The 23,314-nt window shown below is 38.2% G+C and overlaps 1 protein-coding gene across 5 annotated transcripts; it reads right to left on the bottom strand.

Annotated features, from left to right (window-relative positions):
• Positions 1-168: 168 nt before the first annotated feature.
• On the bottom strand, positions 169-22,291 carry sun1 (Sad1 and UNC84 domain containing 1). 5 transcript variants are annotated; one of them, XM_017421931.3, is made up of 23 exons: positions 19,611-19,847; positions 17,539-17,636; positions 10,520-10,708; positions 9,717-9,958; positions 8,790-9,032; positions 8,510-8,644; positions 8,014-8,154; positions 7,200-7,283; positions 6,349-6,459; positions 6,094-6,213; positions 5,887-5,980; positions 5,109-5,167; positions 4,548-4,732; positions 4,148-4,423; positions 3,951-4,043; positions 3,729-3,820; positions 3,445-3,589; positions 3,038-3,352; positions 2,849-2,933; positions 2,405-2,520; positions 2,085-2,252; positions 1,900-1,992; positions 169-1,810 (listed from the first exon to the last, which is right to left on the bottom strand). In XM_017421931.3, the coding sequence occupies exons 2-23, from the start codon at positions 17,619-17,621 to the stop codon at positions 1,694-1,696; spliced, it is 3,186 nt and encodes a 1,061-aa protein (XP_017277420.1). In that variant the 5' UTR covers positions 17,622-17,636; positions 19,611-19,847; the 3' UTR covers positions 169-1,693. The 5 variants fall into 5 exon arrangements, with proteins under 5 accessions (XP_017277420.1, XP_017277419.1, XP_017277423.1 ...); XM_017421930.3 differs by lacking the exon at positions 19,611-19,847 and adding an exon at positions 18,054-18,979; XM_017421934.3 differs by lacking the exons at positions 17,539-17,636; positions 19,611-19,847 and adding an exon at positions 22,157-22,291.
• Between the last annotated feature and the right edge of the window lie 1,023 nt (positions 22,292-23,314).

The following is a 23,314-nucleotide window of genomic DNA, read 5'->3' as shown; positions in this document are numbered from 1 at the left end:
AGCATGTGTATTTTACCTGTAAAAATACACAAATAAGTAAATAAGAAATTAATAGTATTCTAAGAAACCTTTTTTCTAATTACAATGTGCTGACTAGGATTTGTATTATGGTCATGTTAAGCTGAAATACAGTAGTTCATGTTAGGTCAAAATAAGTGGTATAAGAAATCAAAATTAAAGTCTTTATTGGAATATATTCCAAAGCAATTAAGTCATCTCATGACTGAACAAAAATAGCCATTTATCTTAAAAAACAAATCCCAAGAATATTCAAAAAATGCACTGAACAGCTTTAAACAAAATAAACACTGCAGTAACTCATAATTTGCAGCCACTATCTTATAAATAAATAAAACTGAACAAAACATTTATTTTACACAAATAGCATTTTAGACTCACCCTTAGTTGCAATCACATTTTTCCCATTTTTTAACAATAGTATAAAAGACCCGTGCCACAACGTTTTTGTCTAACAAGTTGTTGCAGTGCATCCTCTGATATCAACCCCCCAAAACAAAACAAAAAGAAAGCAAACACAATGAGCAATGGTAAAAATAATAGTAATATAATCATATTAATGACAGGATTTTTTTAAATAAAGCAACACTGATAAAAGTAGATATAATAAAGGACCAACTATTAACAACTAAATGTACAAATTACATTCCTTCGGGGTTTCAGAGTAGAAAGCCTGTGTGAAGAGGACATTTTTGGTAAACTAAAAGGAGAGAGAATCAGATAAAACTGCTAAAAACATTTGTAGTGATAATTAAAATCTTTTAGCTTCTATAATTAGTTGTGATCTGAGATCCTAGCAAGGGACTCAAACGGTCAGAGAGGAATCGCTCTTCTACATACATGATGCACGAGCGACAAAGTTTATGTTTCAGGAGTAAGAGTATTCTAGCATCAATCCTTGTGTCTGTTCATAATCAGACCTATTTAATCACCAACACAGAGTGAGGAGCCTCCTAATGCTTGCATCATGTAGAGCTCTGGTCAGTGATTTAATAATGTTGCTGTGTGATTAAAGGAAACTTGCCTTAGTTTGTTCAAACATTCAGAGCTTGTCCTTAGGCAGCATGTTCAGGCTCTAAAAAAAATCTTACTTATGATTCTGAAAATGAATGAGGCTCGTAAACATAACATGTCCTTGACTTTGCAAAGATTCGATAGCAACAAAAAGAGTGACCGGCCTGGACAGCATCTCAGGCAAAGATAAAGTGGTCTTCATCCTAAAATGGCAGAGATTAAACAAAAAAAACAAAAAAAAAAACGTTTAAAAACAAATAAAAACAGACATTGTGTGTGAAAGATAGTTGAGATGAGTCTGTAACCTCTATTTCAAGTGTTCACCTTCCTGAAGAAGTGGGGATGGATTTATCTGCTCAGAGAAGCTCGACGTCCTTAGAACTGATTCAGTGCAATGAAAAGGGGGACGTTTAGCTTTTTCTGTGGTTGCTATTCCTCTTCTTTGACAGTTCAAAAACAAACTTTCCCGATTCTTTCACTATTACAAAAAACGTGTTCAATAATTCCATCTCAGCACATTGCTCGACCCATCCATGACTTCTGTGTCTTCATGGCTTTCATCTGCCAGTGGTCACACTGCTGTGTCCCCTTAGTTTTAAAGAAGCTGGTGAGAACTATGTACAGAGAGTGTGTTATGCTGTTTATTAGCATGTGAAGTGGTTCATTCAGGACATGGCTCTCCGTGGACTCTGAAGCGGTATAGGCAGGTGTATTCTGGATGACCCCAGTTAGACAGGACCCGAACCTCGATGATCTGGAAGGACTTCTCGTTCTTCTCCTGACAGATGAGAAAAGAAAGATTGACCAAATTCTTACCTACATTGACTTTAGTTTCTCTAATGGGATAGCAAGTTCCTCTAAAATTACCTTAACTGGGAAGATTTGCAGTGCCTCACCATCCTCTTCGTATGTGTAGTGCCCCAGCAGCTTTCCCTCTTCTTGGTACTCATCATCAAGACCCTAAAGATGAAAAACGTCAGTAAATCAGCAGACATTGATGCTTAGATTTGATTAATATTTGACTTTAATAGCTCAGTGTTGGTATTTCTTACAAAGACAGTGAAGTTGCGTGGAGCACTGGTGATATTTCCAGTTGGAGAAAGAGCCTTGGGGATGTGCTCCACACAGAAGGATGTGGGCAGGATCCTCAGGGACAGCCTGATTACCAGATAACCTTGGGAGCCTTTAAACGCCCAGCAGTTACCAGGATACACATCGGGCTGATGGAGGGGAAGTGGAGGAAATTACTTTTGGACCAGAGGTCGAGGCTTGAACAGATTTTATCTGTGCACAACTATTATTGAATGAGCGAGTATTAGACCTCACTATAATCAGTACAGCTTCTTTCTGGTTATGTGACGGTGAGGCTCACCTGAATGACGACTCGTGGAGACTGGGAGAAGTACCAGAGAGGCAGACCAAACAGACTCATGAGGGCTGTCTTTGTCTCGTATGTTTCAGAGCAGCGGGTGCTGAGGATGCTGCCACCTTAAAACACACACAAAGACACATTACAAACTATTGAACTGAATTAACAGAGTATTTTCACAACCAAACAACAAGAACATTTCAGTGCACAAGGCAGCTGTGATTATCACAAACAGGCCAACAGACAGAAGTAACATGCCTGATAATACAAGCTGAGGTTCTGCAGGTAATACTCTGTTGTCCTTGAACCTGTAAATGCCTTCATCCTTGTTGCATAAGACATAAGTTACAGAGTTATGGAACAACTACTTTGTTAATCCCTTTAAACCACTACAGGGTTAACTACTGACCTGAACACAGACTCAGGATGGGCAGGTTTCTTTCTTACCTCCAGACTCCAGGGCGTAGTCCACCAGGCCGGTTCGGTCCTGAGAGTACAACTTCAGAGCATTGTGGACCATCAATTTCACGTGCTTGGGTGTAGACCACAAAAGAAGAATTAAAAATAACTCATTTTATAATATTTGATTAAAATATAAATTCTCAGTGAATATGATGTTGATAGTAGTGTTTGTACCTCTTCAGTCAGTCCCTCAGCAGTAGAAGCATGACGGACAGTCCCAGTTATTGTCTGAAAAATGTTTTTTGTTTGTGACTCGGCTTCACCCAGCGTCTGAGCCCGGCTGAGCTCCAGCTGCTCCGAGATGTTTCTTAGGATGCTCATCTCCAGTGAGGCCAGTGCTGCCTGTAGGTCGGGTGTGCTCACATAGCGCTCAGACAGCCAGTGGATCAGAGACTCGGGTACCTGACCCTGCTGCTCTCCTGATTCACTGCCTCCAAAGAACATAGCCTGTAGCTCTTTCCTTAACTGTAAGGACACCTGACCTGATATCTAAAGAGGGATAAGACAGAACAATAATGAATTAAAAAAACCTAATTGGTTACTATTTACAAAAAAGTTAAGAAACCGTTTGGGATACTTACCGTCTCTTGCAGTGTATTCAGCTGCTCACATTTACCCTTGCATCCAAGAACTCCCTGGAGGTCTCCTCTGATTCTACTCAGCTCTGCTTCAAGTCTCTGCACCTCCGCCAGCAAAGCATCATGGTCCTCCTGCTTCACACCCACACTGAAAAAAAATACCACATGTTAACAACAATAATGTTCAAGAACTTGCCCACAAAAAGCTACTGCTATGTCTAAAAAAAAAAGAGAATCAAAAATCTATTGCCATATAAATTTGAGAGCTTAGTAATTTCTTTCTGTACCTGACAGGAGCTGTGTCTGCTGCTGACGTGATGACCTCTTTTTCTCTTTTTTCCTTCTCGTGTTCATACTGCTGCTGCTTGTGCTGCATCACCTAAAATACAAAGAGTAAAAACTTAAATTCTGTTTGTGTCATTCAGAAACCCACTATTGATTGATAATAGAACGTGTCACAGTTCCTGGGTTTTCTGCAGACATGCACTAAATATGTATTTTTTACATACCTCAGTCTTAGTAGCCAAAGCCTTAAGCAACAATTCTAAATCAGCCAGACGTGCTGCCTGACTTTCTTGTTGCTGCTTTTGCTGCTCTGCACCCTGCAAAAGAAGCATGATGCATTTAAATCTTCAAAGCAAGATGTCCCTTTAGTAAGTCAATGCATCAAAATGTCCGGACCAAACGTTTATGAACCTCTATGTACCTGTGCTGTGTGTGTCTTTTCCTGCTCCAGCTCTCCACGCAGAACGCCGAGTTGCTGCTCCAACTGAGAGGACACCCACACCTCCAAGCTCTCCCTTTCTGTCTGAGTGGACAGCTGCTCTCTCAGGGTGCTGTAGAGACCCAAAATGTCCTGGTGACGCTGATCCTGCTTCTTGTCTCCTTGCTGGACTCGCTCCCACAGCAGCGCTAGCTGGCTCTCGATACGCTCAAGACGCTCCAAATCCACACCAGAGACAGCCACAGGGGGAAAGATTGTCTGAGGAGTAAAGTGTGGAAAAGATGGAAAGAAGGTCAGAGTCAGCCTTGCATTTCTCTTGACTTTATTAAACTGAAGAACAGACATTCTTTAATAAGTTTTCTCCGTCAGAGCTACTGCTTACTGTTGCATGTGAGACTGGGGTGGCTGGAGTCTGCTTCACTTCAGATTCTGATACAGGGACAGCAGCTGGAAGAGCCACCAAGTTGGACAGGTAGGTGAAGGGAGATGCAGAATGCCACTCGGTTAGGTTTACAACCGGGAGGTAGGCAAACAGGGCAGCAGTGGACGGACCCCACCACCACAAAACTGCAGACAGAAAACAGAATATCAACTTAAACCTTACTCAAGTGCTATATGTTCATTCATAACAAACTCAAGATGTAAGATTGAAATACTTTATAAATATAAACATTTTCCACTTCTACGTATATTTCTTTAAGCATAAAATGCTTCAATAGAAAAAAAACCCAGAGCTTTGTATCTGAGCAGGTTTGAATAACAGAGGAGCCTTGTAAAGGCTGACCTAAATTTACTGCTGAATTTGCAGCATACTCCAGAGATATGTGCCGGTTATATCATTTACAGCTTCCACACTGACAAATTTTCCTCTACATGAACTCACTACAGTAAATAGGTTGCATCTGCAAGAAAACAGGACCAGTACAAGTTCTAACAAACTTACGTAGGAGGAGTAAAAGGGGTAAAAGTAGCAACAGGAGCTTCCAGAGTCTGGGAAAGCATCTGAAACACAGAAACACAAACAGATCAGATTATATACAACTGGCAGAAGTACATATTGATTAAAAAAAGTTTATTTAAAAAATCCTGAAGGAAAACAAGTAATATGATTATAAAATGCTCAATTATCAACATTTTTAAACTAATAATGAATTATTCAAAAAAGAAATGTTGTGATAGACTGTAAAATCTGCCTTTACTGACAATGTAACTAAAACTTTTGATGGCCATTTGTGAATTTCACCTTAAATGTTGTACATTACCTAAATATTTTTGTGACTGCACTCAATTTGAACCCATAAAATAACAATAGTTTAACTTGTGATACAATTTTATCAGATACACAGATAAAGCAAATACAGAACAACAATATTCTTTTATGTTTGCCAACAGGATAAATATAAAGTCAACCTAATTTATCTTCAGTGTTTTGGACTCCCCAACTGCAATTCACTTTATTAAAATGTCTAAAATGAATGTTAATAGAGAGATGGGTACAAATCAGAACAAAGAGGCTGGACATGAAGTTGAAACTAAATATAAAGTAAAAATAGGTTCATACAACAATTATCTGGAAAAGAAACCACCTTAATACTGTCATATGTAATTATTCCTTCTATAAACAAATATGCACATTATGAATGTTCATTCTAAATAAAGAAAATAATTTAAGGTTTAACTATGTATTGCTGTGTTTAGGATAAAAAAACTAGGGGTCTTACTGAGTTAGGAAGAAGACATTGAGGAGAGACATGAGGGACACGAGCTGATACCATCCTCTTGCAAGAAACCACAGCAGTCCTTTGCATGCTTTCACTGGACAAACAAAGGACAAAACCATATAAATAAATAAAAATAATCACAAGAACAGAGTAAGGAAAATGGTGCACATTAATTGGAAAATGAGAAAAAAAAAATTCAACACTAACCTGGAGATGCCAGGAGCATCCAGAGGAATGAGACAAACCTCTGAGCTACTGCTCCAACTCCTGAACCCAATACTTTACCTGTCCTCACCACACCGTGGACCGGCAGCAAGAGGCACGCACCTGGAGACAAAAATCAGAGAAGGTAACGTTAGAGACGCAACTACAGCTCAAACTATTTTAAATGACAAACATATAAACACAACATACACATAAAAGTGTATTAATAAAGATGTGATCAGCAATTAAAGTGTTAACCTGCAAAAGCTAAGATGCTCCACAGCACCCCCAGCAGGCGCTTTGACCTGGAGGACTGAGTGAGGACGACGGTGTGTGTCTCAGAGTACTGCTTCCCTTTACAGTCATCACCTGTGTGCCCAAATAATGAGCAGCAAGCAGAACGAAAGGAAAAGGCTGAGCAAATACACTCATTCAGATTGAAATAAAAAACAGATTAATGTTAGTTTTTCAAATTATCAGCACTAAAACTTAAATGAGGAAACATTAATAAAATTATATATATAAGGTTCCTGGCATGCATATTCTGCAATAACATGCAATGGGAAGCATAATGGGAAATAAAATCACCATTCACTGTTTCTCCGTCTCATTTTCAACATTTTTTCTCTTTACTTCATTGTTTAATGTTTAAAATTTATCACTCTTTCAGATTTACAATAACAATTCACTAATTAAACAATAAAAATGATTATTGTCAGAGTCAAAGTGATGTCTATCTTAATGTCATTTTCATTTAAACTTATTTAAGTTTTATAGTAACGTTCGTTTTATTTAATTCTCTATTTAAAAAAAATCTTTTTATGTTTTGGTACTTTCAAAACAAAAATACATTTTTAAATAATATCTGTCAAAACTGATTCTTATGTGGCGTAGAACTACACCCCTGCAGGAGGTTTTTCTTGCATGCTGGGCTAAAAGAATCATCTGCAGCTCACAACGGTCAACAGACTGCTGACTAGTTAAAGCAGTTCACACAACCTCTGCCCACACATCGTGACTCAGGGTGTGCATATCATTGACTCTGTCAATCATAGCAACACACGAAGGCAATTTATCATGAGTGAAGGAGAGCTTTTGTGGGTACTTACACAGGGAACCATTGAGATTAAGATGTGACGTCTCTTCTGTCACCAGATCCTTCACATTCATGCTTCCACAGAAACTCGAGTGAGCTGCAACACATAAATAAAAGATTTATTTGAATAACAAATAAATTTGTGTTGGAGCGTCATGATAAAAATCAAGGTAGATGACAAAGATGAGAAAATGCACGCCACCAGTGTAAAAGGAGAGCATGTAGGTCTTAATGAGTGAGAATGAAAATACAGAGAGACATAAAACCAGCACCTGCAAGAAACGGGAATAAAAAATGAGTAGAGAAAGCCATGCGTCACAGCAAATAACCCCCTGCAGCTGTGAAGAAAACGACTACAAAAACACACTGGATCAGAAGTATACTGGAATAAAAGAAATACCCTTTTACAAGTTAGACCAAACCATCTTTTTTACTCACTGCACATTTTAGGGGATAATTCAAAATGCTGACTAACTAAGAGGTGGGAGTGAAGGAGGCTCATTTAGGTGCATATGTGCTGTCACAACATCATTTAAAAAAAAGGAATCGAAATACTGGTTTGGGTGTTTATTTTGTTTCTAGTATACTTCCTCATTCAGAAATAGAAGAAGAGAAAGGCTGAAAGTGAAAGGTGGGTGAATTAAAAGAGAAATGCTGAAAGAGTGAGACTGTTCAAAGGCACTCCCACTTTGTGAGAAAGACTGAGTCTTAATCTTATATCATTAAAAAAAGACTGTAAGAGTTTATAAATGAAAGGAATTTCATGAAGAACAGCAGCAGATGCCAGGAGCTGTGAGCTTTTTCCCCCTTGTAACGACAGCAGGTACCTTGTCCTTCAGAGCCAACAGCCTTGGAGCCCGTCGTCCTGTGGGAAGCAGTCTGCTTAAACAGCCAAAGTTTGGACATACTCAAGGATGCTGCTTTTCTCACTGAGTCCCAAAATGATGCTAGGGAACCTGCTGACACACCTGTCCATAAGAGCACTGTTAGTCAGACTGAAACTTGGTTCACAGCTAGAGACAAACAGCTGAAAAAAAAAAATATTGCAATTAGACTATTTTAAGGAGGAAGTGATGTTACTGATAAATAAATTCCCTAAAAGAAAAACCTGAGAGAAGAAAAAGAGGAAGCAATGAGTGATCAAATACCAGGAAAAAAGCTTTATTAAAGGAAAAAGATTAGCTGTAATGTAAAACAAAACACACAATGATGATGAGAATGCTGCTCTGGCAGAAATCGGGATGGCAACGAGGTTTCAGATAAGCAGCTAAAATCTCTATGGAACTGATAAGTAAATGGTGGGCAAAGAACATCTCTGTGTACCTTTTACTGATGAGCTCTTGACCCAAGAACCCAACCGGACCACACTACTGAAGAAAAGGGAGATGAGGGACACAATGGGTTCCAGGGCTTTTTTACTGTAGCGCACACACGAATTACACACCAACATCAAGACACCTGGAGGAAAACACAAACTGATTACAGTCACATCACTGTATAACAGCTTAGTAATAAACATTTTCTTTTAACCTTACAGACCAAAAGCTGAACATTTATCAAGAAAAACAACTTTGCATTTCAGACAGTCTCAAGAACTTTTCACCTGTCTTGTTCTTCCGACTCCTGTCTCTGGTATAAATACTGGTGATGGGTGAAGATGAGGCGGAGGGAGCGTCTGCGGAGAGCTCCGTTGCTTGAGATGATGAAGACTGTGTGATAAAGGAGTCCGTTTTTTGAGAATGTAATGAGCAGTCTTTGCAGATGTAACCATTCGCGAGTGACGTGTGAGACTTTGACGTGCTGGCGTCACCGTTTACGCCTGATGAACTGTGGCTGGAAATCTGCCCTGAGAGGAGATAGAAGAAGAACATAGTAAAGCCATTTATCCACAAACATTGGAGAAAACAGGAAAAATATTAAATATTTAGAATAATAAAAAAACTTGTAAGGGAAAAAAGCCAACTTGATAAACACACAACAGCAGTAAATACAGGCATTTATTTTGAAATTAAACCCAATTTAATTACTGTACATACATATTTTTGGGATATATTTACTAAAACATACTGTATAGGCAGCCAAATTAGCTGCTACTAAACTATACTACAGTTTGCTTCAACATGTTTTAATTGACTTTGTTTTTAAATTACACAGGTTTGACTTAACTGAACCAATAATTTTATCATAACATATTTAGTAATCCCATGTAGATCTTCAGTTTCATTTCATTTTAATGAAACTCCCATTTAGAAACAGCTTTTGTTAGTTATTAGACAGCAGTTAATGACTGAAATTTAAAGGTGGATCACAAATATTTCACAAAACTCAATAATGCAAAAAGAGTAAAACAGGCTTGAGCAATTGTCGAAACATTAAATCTAATAATTTGATACCTGACAAAATAAATACAAATGTTAAAGGGAATATTTCTTCAGTTTTCAGAAGGAAAGTTTAGTTGCACATCAAAGCCTGCAGAGAAATTATCTTGAAAACTTTGTGCAAAGAGACTTTTGCGATAGCGTCAACTGACCCCACTGTCCATCAAACGTAGTAGTCGTAACAGTCGTGGTGACTTTGCGTTGTCTCGGGTGGGACTGGTCATAAGCTGACGCGACCTGAGAGACCTCAGACATTCTGTTGCTCTCCTGAATTCTTCTGCTGTTGTCAATCGGGGTACTAGCATCAGAGAAGGACAGAGTTTGTCTCGGAGTAGCGATTTGGCTCAGGGATAAAGACAGGGAGCTGGACTGCTGCCTTCTTCTCCGAGACGTCCTGGGAAAACGCAGATAGGACACGTGAGCTTTGGGAGGTTTGGAGTAGAGGTATGTTGTTGTGAATGCACATACACTGAATTGCAAATGGATAATTATAAATATTAAACAATAAAATCCTACAGCTCTCACAAAGAAAATGGCTGTTTAAATTAGTCTCTTTTAAAAGGCAGACAGAGGTACTAAAAAACTGTAATATATATACCAAAGCAGTGAGCTAAATACACCAAACTTCAAATGGTTATTACAAATTAAATACCGAAATTAAAGTTATTCCCACCAACATCATGTAACCCAAACTTCTCTCATTTGTGCTTCTATTTTAAGCAAATATAATCAGCTGTGTTCCTCTTAGCTCCTGAATGTGCTCCCTCCCTGATTATCTCAGTAACTTTCCAGTTTTTAAGGACTGATTATGTAAGAATTTAATGCAAAAAAAAGAAAAATAAATTATTAGTTCATGAACTTAATATTTATGGATGTCATGGGAGCTCTGATAAATCTGTTTGAGCCTGTTAGCAGTGATTTGAGTTGGAGAGAAAGTGTTTATAGCTCGACTCACCGTGTCTCTCTCCTGGTGGTGCTGTAGCTGCTGCTGTGGTTCTGGGAGTGATCCGCCAAGCTCTCGCTGCCATAATGAGTGGCACCGCTCTGCAGACGCAAACTCCGCCTTGACATCCTGGGTGACTCGTAAACAGGAGCGATCTGGTGCTCCTTCTCAAACTCTAATGCTGCAGTGGAGTAACTGGAACTAAGGAAGGAGGGAGAAAAAACAAAAGAACAAAAAGAGAAAAAAAAAGTTAGAAGCAGAGTACAGTGACATGAAGTACAGCCTGACAAATTAGAGGAAATGTACTAATATGCATTTAAAGACAAACATGACGTGCCTTAAGCTTAAACCAAAAATCAATACTAAGAGAGACATGTCCTGCACTTTTGTACTGGTTCCTCATCTTAATGTTCGGGGAGGACTTTTTTTTTAAAATGAAAACAAACAGTTTTTTATAGTTGTGACACTGCTGTTCCCTGCACTGGGCAGCGTTCCTCACAGGAAATGACTCACTCACATGAGAGAGAGAAAAGACCACAGAACAGGCACAGTTTGTTTCTGAGAGTAAAACTGAATAAATGTAACAAGTAAACAGCGTCAAGCATGCAAGTAAAATGGAAAAATAAAACAAGAAATTCCAAACCAAAGTTAAGTGGAAACACACCATGTAAATTTTTTGCCATGCTTTACTGTGACTCACAGGACCACACCCACCTGGCAGAGCAGCACGTACACATGACTAACAGCTAACCCACAAGCTTCTGCAACATTTCTCTACCGGCTATTATAGTTTCTCTTAGCTGGTCGAAACAAACTATGGTTAAAAATAAAAATAAAAATCTTGTTTTCTTTTACTGTAATGGTAACATCAGAGTTGTTTTCATACATGCATTGCTTACAACTGTTGTCACAACAATAAATTGCTTTGGTCTGCATTCAGACTAAGAGGGTGGATACTGCAAGTAGCTTTTTATCAGAATACAGAGAATATACTTATTGTTACACACCTGAAATGAACATTGCTGTGTACACACTAGCTATCAGTTTTATAGTATGAGTAGTTTTGCACGGTGATAGCAATATCCTGCACACAGCACCATATCTTACCGTAGAAATCTATGAGCTGTACAGTGAATGTATGTATGTGTCTCTAAAACCTGAGGATTACACACTCCCTGTGAGAGCCAATTATGTGCTTTTGTCCCGAGTCTACCTCCTGCCTGCTGAACCAACTGACTCATCTGAAAACAGAAACAGTGCAGTTTCTTTTCCTCTCCAAATGATCTGAAATTTACCTTCTGCCAAGCTTTTACCAAGAAATACTGATATAAGCTTAAAATGAAAACACAAACAAAAAAAAAACAGTACAGGCAGTGTCAACAAAATTTTTTTGACATCCTGTCACTGCTTATTTTGCATAAATTTGAAATTCAAATATTAAAAGAGAGTTTTAAGGGAGAAACAGAATTACTTTTTTAACAAGTTATCTCACACATCTTAATCCCAGAGGCTCGAATGAGCCTAAAAGAAGTTAATCCAGTTTGTCTGGTCTGCGGTGAAAACTGCAGAGGACGATGCAAGTGTCCGAGTTTCATCCTGAGACAAAGCAACCGTGTTCATCTAGGTTTGTAAAATCCCACATTTCAGTAGTAATATCAAAGAGTTGTGTGTGTCACCGAGCCAGAGGTGTGGAGGGCAGGGCAGAATAAACAAATATGTCTGTCTGCGTCGCCTGCAGCCATACACAAACATTATTATAATCTTCTGCTCTACTTAGGGAACATAAAAGTATTTTACTGATCAACACATTCTTCCATTTAAGTTCCTAAAAACAAAACCTGTGTCCTCTAAAATGATGACAACCACCACCCACTTTAACAGATTAAAACAATATTAGAAATCTAGCTAATGTTTTAATCTCAGTTTCTCTTTTTTAAAAGCTCTAAGCAATCTTTAATTAGTTTACAAACCGTTCATTTGATCAGGGTATCTGAACTGATATGTGTGTCATTCCTTCCTCAGCGGCTCTCACAGCCCACATTAAATGATATAAATAGAAATGGACACGGAAGAGTAAATAAGACACACAAAGAGCTGGACAAATTCAGCACAAGGGAAAAAGACGTTCTTATACAACAGCGATTATTTTGGCTGTTTTCTTAGACTTTTCTCACAACACCAATCTTTTTTTTTTCCAATTTAATTTTGTATTTAAAGTAATCATCAGATACATTAATTAATGAGAAAAGCAGTGTGTCATCAATGAAAAATCAAAAGTCAAGCAATAAAACATCTAGGTGATCAAGTGATTATACTGATTATCTAACCTACTTACTATTATAACCATTTGAGGACAAACTCAAATATTTTCAGCATTTTTAAGTAATATGTGATAGTATTAAGAGACTAATCAAATTCATTCTACCTCTACCACAACTACAACAGCATCAAACGCTCCAATCAGTTTTTCTCCCCAGTGACTGGATCTCAGCCATTGATCTAATGTGATCAGTGTGTTCACATCGTTGAGAAAGTATCTGTCAGTGAAGTGAAAGCAGCTGCTGATGAGGAACATCTGTTCACCAGCTCATCAAGACAAAGTACCGTGAAAAAACCCAAAAGATGTTCAGTTTTTCACAGCAGTTGCCATAAAAACTGAAACTAATATTTTTTTTAAATGCTGATTTCTGTCAGAGCCAAATCAATGTTTATTTTGTGTAATATTAATTTAACTTTATGTAAGTTTTAGTAAAATTTGCTTTCTTAAATCTCCATTTAAAAGATCTGATACTTCTGTCACTACTGATCCATTTTTTATTGTTGCTTCTTTAAATGCAAACCAAAACAAAATTGTCTCAGTCAAATCATTTCTAGAAATATCTGAGACTTGTGCTGTGTAAAACTACACTCTCGCAGTAGGTTTATCCAACGACAGAATATCTTTCTTCAAAAACTAACTCCAGTAAAATAACTTCAGGCACAAACAATGTTAGGGATCAACCTCATAATTGTAAGCATACTACCGGCTTTATATAGTGTATGAAAAAAAACCCTCAAACTTTAGACATGGTATGTTTTTCCTTAAAACATCTGCAGACAAATTGATAACATTATACAAGAAGAAGATAAAAAATTCTGTTGATAAATGCTGCTAAATCCTAAAGCTTTGGCTATTCGTTAGGCTACAGCAGTCATCTCAGTTATATAACACACTTACACTAAAAACTCTGGCTACCATTTGTGAGACACACACACACACACATTTTAGATTGAGATTATAGGAACCATGTGGGTTGTAAATTTCAGAGTCAAAACCACAAATGTGGGTACAAACGTTTAGTCAAAGCTTGCCAGAAAATCTTTAACTTCACATGCAAACATAAACACAACAGGATAAGTTTTGCTTCCTGAGGGGAGAAAGAGCAAAAATGGTAATTTATTCGACAGAATAACACCTCTAAGCTTCTGCACCGGGCATGCGCCATGTATTAAGATATTAGGTTAAATCATTTTAAAAGTACATACTTAATTTAACCAAAGTTGACAAAAGTACACAGCTTTCAGTGAGAAGTTGGATTTTTACTGCCATCTGTAACATCTCTAAGCTTGGAAATTTTGCAAGCTGACACTTGATTCGATCTGTTCCAACAGTAAAACATTTCAGACTGATGAGATGTTGCAATTTAGCTAAGAGAATCCAAAGAGGGCTCTGAAAATATGTGTTTGCTTTTTGACATTTAGCTTTTGGAAAATCTGTGTGATAAACAGGACAGAGCACAAACACCCACTTCCTTCCTGTTTCCTCAGAGAGCTCCTGAGTGGGGAAAGTCTTTTTTCCCTGAAATACCGAAGCCTATATTTATCAGTGGCCATGAATAGTGACTTTTGGATCAAGCAGAGTCTTTAAAATTTCTTTCCAACCATCTCTGGGTGGGAAAGATTAGGATCCTTCCCACCCAGACTCATTTTCCCTCCTACTAGCAGCACTTCCTTCCTGCTGTGTTCTATAAGTAGTGTCCACTGCACCACTGCAGTCTATGAGCATGTTGCTGGGGTTGTTCAGAAAAACTGATCAGTAGATAAACATGGACACATTCGTTAGATGGATTTGACACAAATGAAAACAAGCAAGGTGAACCTGCAACAGTCCGCATCTCATCTGATGCATTTAAGTGCATCAGGCGGTTTAAAATTTCTCTTTTTAAGTCAACTTGAAATGCAACAGAAACAAAAAGTCAAATGAAATAACTAAAGAAAAGGGTACCATCTCTCCAAATCCCAGCTGTTGTCGTTTGCTTGCCACTTGGCCAGCGGTGCATGTACTAAAGCATGCTCGAAGCACGTGAGAAAACAACTGTGACAGCAGGGTGTGTCCTACAACTAACAACTGTCCAACTGAGACACAACAGACTGAACTGCAACTTTAAACTGTATTTTATACAGTCTACTCTTGCAGAATTACACTTTTTTCAAACCACACAGTTAATAGGTTCAGATAAATAACTTCAAATACTAAAGAGCTTATTTAACTCGATCAGTACTTCCTACTATTATGATTCAAATAATACTTACAAGGCGAAAAAACAAGATTGCCAGCCCCAGCCCCACTGACCCACTTCCACTTTCATAAATTATGAAGGCTCTATCAGTGTGGAGCAACACTCAACACACACCACACATACACACATGCAGACATACACCTGATTTCACTGAGAAGTGGGTGTAGCCAGCCCGTTTCCCTGGAGGTGGTGGAGCTACATTCTCAGACCCTACACACGTCAAACAGGCTGTTATTTTTTTAACCACAAAATTTAAAATGGTTCAAAGCTCTAGACCAATTTTGTGGCGGTGTGTGTAGTGATTTAAGATAAGGACGTGGAAAAAATGATCATGCTGCACATTAGGTTCTGATGTTAGGTCAGAAATTTAAAATCAAGAGAATAGAGCTGAAAAATTAAAGCATTTATTTCCCTTCTATTCTTGCCTAAATATAAATTATTTGTGTATGACCGATTCAGAAGCCTGCTGCAGCAGTCTGTATGAAGAGAAACAGAGAATAATGCAGCGCCTCCTGTGTGAGCCATTCAGTGCAACAAACCTTGTCGCTGCTCTTTTGAGTTTTGACAACAGATGGACCAACCGTTTCTGTCATCTGACCCTTTTCGTTTCTGCAATGTTCTCTTGTTCTCGCTCTACAGCATGCACACCCACTCCACACAGAAAATCTAAAGTCATTCAGCTGCACCCTTGATCAAGTATTACATGACACTGTTAATATGTTTTTCCTACTTTAAACTAAGACAAAGAAATGCAGCTCATATTTTACCAGGTTTGTTTTTAAGAAGAACTGATAATTATCAGGCAGGTTTGCAGACAGACACTAATAAAAAAACAGCAGATCTCTCAACTACCTAGTAAAGAAGCATGAACTATTAGTCTAATCCTGGGATCAGGGCCATGGCCGTAACTGTGAGGTTCATTAATAGCTCCTCAGCTGACCATGTTCAGAGGAACACGATTAGCTTGTTCCAGACTCTTAGTTTACCTGGCAGATTCCAGTAGGTTTGTACATTCATTTTACTTTGCCTCGATCCACACAGGCTGACTCATAAGAGTTACAAAGAAAACTGCAACCGACTTAGCTAGAATGCAATCAGTGTGCTGTAAAAATGGCTTAGAGGTATGAGGAAAAAGTAATCTGCATTTTGATCATTTTTATTCAGCCTCAACTGAATCTCAACATTAAAACATCTAAAAGTTCAGTTTTCACTGTGCATCCATGCACCTCCCAATTACAAAAAGGTAAACAAACAAACAGAAAGATGGGATTCGACATTTACAAATGAGCTTAAAGAAACTGATTTGTTCAGTTGGGTAGGGATGTGCACAGATTATTGCATCTTTGGTGATTGTACTTTCCTAAAAGATACTGCAGTAAATTTAACAAGGTCTTTCTTGAAACTTGATTCTTTTTACGAGACACTTTCATACTTTCCCTTAAGACACGGGGGGCCTCTGCCTCTAAAAGTCAAACATTCACTCCTTCCCTCCCTAAGTCAGAAAATGAGCAACACAGGAGTTAATACTTCTGTTCCTGACCTACACACCCAAATGCCTTTCTCTTGTTCTAATGGCTGCTGGCAACTACGGTGACAACTTTGAAGGCAACAACATTCCTCCACATGCACAGACCTTCCTCACGAGGTGCTGACCACGCCTAGAGCCAAAGATGTGATGAAGACTAACCCAACAGAAGAGAATAAACGTAATAAGAAAGGGAGGAGTTACAGGAACAGAAGACTGATTTGGTCTTCTTCTAAAGCCTAGAACCAAATAATAAAAAATAAAAACTGAAGTATGTAAAGAAGGAAACTCTCTCTTTTAAACCTGTGTAAGGATTCCCAGTTTCCCAAAGACCGCTGAAACACACACAACCAAACTGAAATGCAAAGCTAACACGTGTAAACTTAAAAAACTCAGTAAAAAATAAACTGTGAGATAATATTCTGTACAATCACAAATCCAAATCAGCTGAGAGAAACAAATCAAAACAATCTACATCCTAACAACAACGTATGATGCTGCACTGTGATAAAGCTCTTTATCAAACACAAAACAGAAAAACATACACAAAAAATAGTAATAAATGGAAAAAACTTCAGGCATAATGTTCCAACTCAAAGACATTTAGTCATATTACCATATTATAATGATTTTTATTGGCATATTATTAGATAGTTACTGACATAATTCTATGTGGTGTCCTACCATTGGGATTGACCTCACTCAAATTCTAAATTAAACTAAGACAAAAGAAAACAGGTACTAAAGAAGTTTGTAAAACTATTTTGAAAAGTCTTAAAACTGATCTAACCTGTTTAAAATTATACATGAATACAGTTTTCATTCATTTGAGTTCATTTCTGCATTGACCTGAGTTACAAATGACAAATTGTGAGCTACTTAATGCAGTGACCTGAATGTTTGATGCTGCAGCTCTGATGTACCGCGGCACAGCACCGAGGTCTCACCTGAGGGAGTAAGTGTAGCCGGTGTTCTCTGGAGCACACTGTGGAGGCGTATATGTATGCAGCTGGGAAAAATCCATGGTCATTCGTCTTTGTTTAGACTGAAAAAGTTAGGATGTAAGGCAAAGGACTCCTTTAGTCACGGCTGCCTTGACAGGAGGAGGATAATGAGGACAAACTAACTTCTAAACACAGAAAAAAATAATGCACGCACTGTTTTGTTCAGTCTGTCTCTTGGAGGTAAAACTTCTGCTCAGTTTCTGCCAAGTTAATCAGTACATTAGGAACTGACTCCATTACATACTGAAAACAGTATGCCACTGACAAATTTCCCTCCTCTTGTCTAAATCAGTCCTTGAAACATTCACAGTGGGCTACACTGAAGGACGGCAAAACCACCAGCTAGAGCTACAGAACCCTGTCAGAAAGCCCGGAGCAATCGGAACATAATGGGAATCTCTGCACATTCCTTCTCCTCAGAAACACAACAATGCCACTGTGGGTGAGAGTTGGCTGACCTCTTCTTCCATATTGGCTCTGGCTGGCGGAAGACTCGGACACCAGTGAAGAAGTACTCAATGACCTGCCTCTTCTCCTCCGGTGGGAAAACAGAACTCAGCTGAGAGAAAAAAGGCTGCGTAGAGACAGGACGAGCAGACAGGACAATCCTCTTTTCTATTCACATTAAACAGACTAACCACCAGGACAGCAAGTCCTACAGTGGCGTCTCGAGTCAGCTTAGTATTATGAAAGCCCAGGAAAACGGCGCAGGGGTGGGGCGAAATCTTAAGTAATGGGCGGGAAGCAACTGTCCTGAGGGTTGAGCCTCACAGAGTGCAAACTGTGAACAGGCTGTGCAAACACCATACTGCTGGGAGACTCACAACTTCCCAGTATGCCTAACGACACTGAACCCAAATATGGTAATCTTGCAATAAATCCTCTTTGCTCTAACAGTTTTGAGGAGGTGAGGATTTTACTTTATGGTCATGCTGGAAGAAACAATCTGAGCTTCACTGAGCTTTCTATTATTTTATCAGTGGCCATAGAGAAATTCATATCAGCTGACCTCTTCGTTTAAGCCTTCAGCAAACAGCAAAATAAATACACTTGAGTTTGATTGAGTATGACCACATCAAGCTTATAAAAAGAGACTCCTGCTCTTCACAGCTTTTGAATGAAACAAAGAGGTTAGAAACAGAGCAGAACAATAAATGAATGCCTCCGGCAAATAAATAAAATCCACCACCAAATTCCCAACACATAATCTTAATCAGATCTGCACTTAAGTCTCCGAGCCAAAATGGAGGGATAAAAAGAAACAAATACCCAAAAGCCAAGGGGAGTACTTAAATTCAGCCAGGATTAGTCTTTTCCCTCCAAATGTCAACTTGGGAAAAAGCTGCGTTAAACAACAACCTCCTGCAGAGCAACAACTGAGCTCATTCATAAAGAGACAAACTGAACAATGACAGAAGCAAAAGATTGACAACACAAAGGCAGCTTTGAGTTCACCTTAAGGCGCAACGTGTTATTTTTGCTGCGTCCTTTACGCAAAACACCTGCGACGAGCCATCAGCTGAGCCACCTACCGTCAGAGGACTGCTCCGGACTAACGCAGTTTAAAACAAAACACATTTACTGTCAGTGTAACAACCCGCCGTCCTGTAGAATAACATGTTAGAGCCCCTCCAACGTTCTCACGTTTCCCAGAGCTAAATCAGGAGCGGGCTGTGTTCAACTGCGCAGACTTTCAGGCTTCAGCAACGACGCGCACCGACTTATCCATATCATCTGCTCCGCTACGCGTTTAACACATCTATAAAAATCACAGATGCACTAATAATTACCCAGAACTGGTTAAAATCAATACATTTAACGATCTGTAGTCAAGCGGATTGGTGAATAATAATAATAATAACAGCCAAAGAAAATAATAAGGCCTTTTGCGTTGGCTGTCAAAACATCTGTCGGTAAAGGAGCGCAGCAAAGACACATAAAATCCAAATATCCATACAGATATTTACAAGAAATGACGATATCTACAATAAGATCATATTAGAGTGTAAACTTGCCCGCGTGTTTAGAATCCATGTTGTTATTATTATTTAAAATCCAAGGGAATAAAGAGGAATAAAATCCGAGCTTCGAGCCAGCATCCCTCCGCACGGATCCTCGGAGGATATTAAACGGACCGCGGACAGTCGGATCCTACACCTTATTTCCTGACTGAAAGACAGGAAAGTTTGCAAGTAGCAAGTGGCTGTTCCTGCTACAGCACAACAAGCCTGTTTCCAAAATGGCTTCCCAGGCGTAACAAAGCCAGAAGGATCGCTCCCGAGCTGATCCTCCCACTTCCAGGCCCTCTATTGTCGGACAGAGCGCTCACTTTGAATCTGCTGGAGGAAACCAGTGCTGCTGCTGCACTGACAGCAGCTCGAACACACTCACAGCCCATGCATCAAAGCTGCAGCTTCTCGTGCAACAACTTTTGTGCATGAACTACAGCCATTAGATAAAGTCCTAGCATTCCGAGAAGGAATGCACATCGCCCGCCGCATTTCAAGCCAGGGTTTTAGACTAAGATCGTCTTATGTTGAGAAATAAAGGAGTTGTATATAACATATTGCATCACGCTCACAGTATGTGCTCTGAATGACCCTCAGCTACTACTCTGCCACATTTTAGCCCAGCATCTATAAAAGTGACAAAGTTATAGCCGTTTATGTGTTGGCTGATGTCGATTAGCTGTGGCGGCCATCTCGAATTATGTCTGCATCAAATGTGAATCAGTTGTAGAGTTACACCCAGTGATTATTTGCTGAAGGTTTCATTAAAATCAGTTCAGTGGTTCACGAGATATTTTGCTAACAGACAGACAGAACTGACTCCAAATAGTTAATGGCATTTTTTTTAACAAAGATCTTGCACAAATTGTTAGCGCTCAAAACATGTGTTCTACTATCTAATCTTTGACATATCAAGAACATCCTTACATGCAAACACAAGTATTTAGACTGCAGGAAGATGAAAGGCTGAACTAAAATGCTACAGAACAACCCATTTTTAAAAGTTCCCAATAAACAGAAAAAGAAAGATTACTACAATGTTCTTACACTCCTTACACACAGGTTTTAGTGTAGCACACAATGCTTCTAGCATAAAGTTCTGCATAAGTGTGGTCATGTGATTCAAACATCCTTACAACATGCTTTCCATTAAATCTTTGCAGCTGAGTTATCAAGAAGAACCCACTACATGTTGTGGCTCAGCGCCCAGTGCAAAATGGAGAAACACTATAGGTATATATTATGACCATAATTATCATAGAAGTGTAAAAATGTAAAGTTTATTAATATAATAAATGGAATAAACAACAATCTTCCAGTACAAAACTCAGTGAAACAATAAAGAAGAAAAGAGAGAGCAAATAAGAATTAACCAGAAGACAAATAAAAGAAAAAAAAGTGTTTAAAACCTTTTGTGTTTTGCTCATGAGTTGAACAGAACAGACACATAAAAAGTGCTCCCACTACACACAGATAAAAGTTTGTTAAAATGATTAAATTAAACCAGTTGTTCTTAACACAGTTTTGTTAAAAACAGAAAATAAATTTAAGCATTATCGCTGCCAAGAGGCCACTCGGGTTGTTAAATCAAACAATCTGATTTACAGTGAAATCCAGATAAGAATAATCCCACTGCCGATGATCTCATTACTTGCTAGTCTTTGGCCCATTCCAAACAAAAACATAGAAATTGCCCAAAAGAGTAAAGAGAGCCACAGTTTAAGTTAATGAACTTCACTTTGTACAATTTGTACATAAACCACACAAGTCTTCAACCCTTATTAAAATAATTCTTGATTAAATGACAAAACAGACCATCAGAAGAGATCAGACTTACTGTTTCCTATTCATATTCTGTTAAAAGAAGGTTTAAATAAAAAATAAAAATAAAAAGAAGTAAATTGGATGCTCAATCATGCAGCAATCTAAAAAGGATATATTCTTATAAAAAGCTGGCCTACATTTTTACTGAGCATTATTTCTATGTCATTAATAAACCATAAACTGCACATTACAGCAACAAAACAACAGCAGATTTGTATCATTAGAGTTATAACACCTGTATTTAGAGGTACCTTTGTGTGAGTTCACAGCAGCTCCTCAGCAGGGAAGGAAGTTTTATACAAAGTTATAACAAATGTATAGATCTTTCACTGTAAGTGGTGTGAGTATCATGATTGGGGCTCCATCTGCTGGACAGTAAGGTGAACTAAAACCCATCTTCAAATGCGGGCTTCAGATACAATCTTACCACGACCACTGGACTACAAATATAGAATAAATATCTCTGACTAAAGATAAACATCTCAAAAACATCGACAAAAACTAAAGCTGAAGTCTGTCTCTCTTTGTCTCGACTGCTGCTTATGTCGTATTAAACTGCTTCTTAAAACTCTGTCCAGCACCAACAAGTCAAACGGAATCCGAAGTAAACACACGGAAGGAAATTTGAACATTTTAAGCTAGCAATCAGCCTTTTTTAGACACCTCGGCCAGCGTCACACGCGTGAAAACACTGTGTAATTAAGTAATACAGTAATAAAATTACTCACGTTGTTGAACGCGGATAGGACGCAAATTTAGCTTGTTGCCTAACAAAAGTTTTTAATATTTACTTTTACAGAAAGGAGAACCTTGTTCTAAAGTTCGCCTTTCCCGCACACGGTCATATATTCCATTGTGAGGCTTACGTCACATGTTTATTCCTTTTATGGTAAAAATGACCATATATGGCAACCATTCGAATTCCATGAAGAAACCACTCGAGTAAAAAAGTATTGCTCAGATTTTGAACAGCGCCGCCATGTGGCCACTCATGAAAACATCAACAATCTGACATCACTTCCTCTCAAAATAACCTGAAGTGAACTTGGAAGGAAACTAGTTTTTTTATTGTAAAAAATCGGTACTCTTTTTGTTTTGTATTGAAATCTGTATGAAAATAAAAATTATTTAAAAAAAACAAAAAAAAAAAATTGGAAAGGAAACTAATATTATACCCCTGCATGATTTGCTGTAAATTAAATACACTTAATAGCTACAAATAATATTGAAAAACGAGAATAAACCACGTTTGCCAAATAAGATACATTCACAGTTAAGCAATTACTTTTTTAACCTTTATTCATTTAAGTTTCCAATTACCAGATTTGTTAACTTTTAAAACATACGTTTTGTTTTGTTGTTGGTGTTTGTTTAATTTGATTTTTAATTCAAGGATACAATAGATGACTGGGTGATTAAGCCCATCATAGAATTTCTCCCAAAAGGTTTTGTTTCTCTAACCAAGTTTATATGTTCAAAAAAATGAACTTAATAAAGTCTTCTGGTCAAAGTTAAGAACAACACAGTTTCTGTTAAATGGATTGTTGCAAAAAGTAACTAACATAGATATTTAATGAAGGTCTGTCTGATTATTGTGTTTTAAAAAAAGGGAAAATATTAGTTTCATACTGAAAAATCTATAATTGCCATTGTTTAGACTGTTTTGACTTTTGCCTTATTGAAGACTACATATGTTTTGCCGTGTTTGCTTCTTTTTCGCTCCTTTAACAAAAGGGGTTGGGTGTTCTTTTGTGTCATATTTTGTGAAAAACTCAAGCACAGAAAAATAAATCTCTGTATTCCGCTCTAGTTTTTGATCTTGGTTTGTATCTTTGAATTCCTCCTGTATTGTTTCATGCTTCACTGCTGTTTTCCACGGTTCTTTA

This window comes from Kryptolebias marmoratus, linkage group LG12, assembly GCF_001649575.2.
Source record: "Kryptolebias marmoratus isolate JLee-2015 linkage group LG12, ASM164957v2, whole genome shotgun sequence".
Classification (NCBI taxonomy): Eukaryota; Metazoa; Chordata; class Actinopteri; order Cyprinodontiformes; family Rivulidae; genus Kryptolebias; species Kryptolebias marmoratus.
This window is presented reverse-complemented; position numbering and strand designations above follow the sequence as displayed.

Excerpts from the sequence above, each read along its gene's own strand:
- sun1 (XM_017421930.3), bottom strand. Across the intron at positions 9,959-10,519 it reads ACCACCAGGAGAGAGACACG|GACGTCTCGGAGAAGAAGGC; the intron begins GTGAGTCGAGCT and ends GCGTTTTCCCAG. Across the intron at positions 6,214-6,348 it reads GAGCATCTTAGCTTTTGCAG|GTGCGTGCCTCTTGCTGCCG; the intron begins GTTAACACTTTA and ends TTTTGTCTCCAG.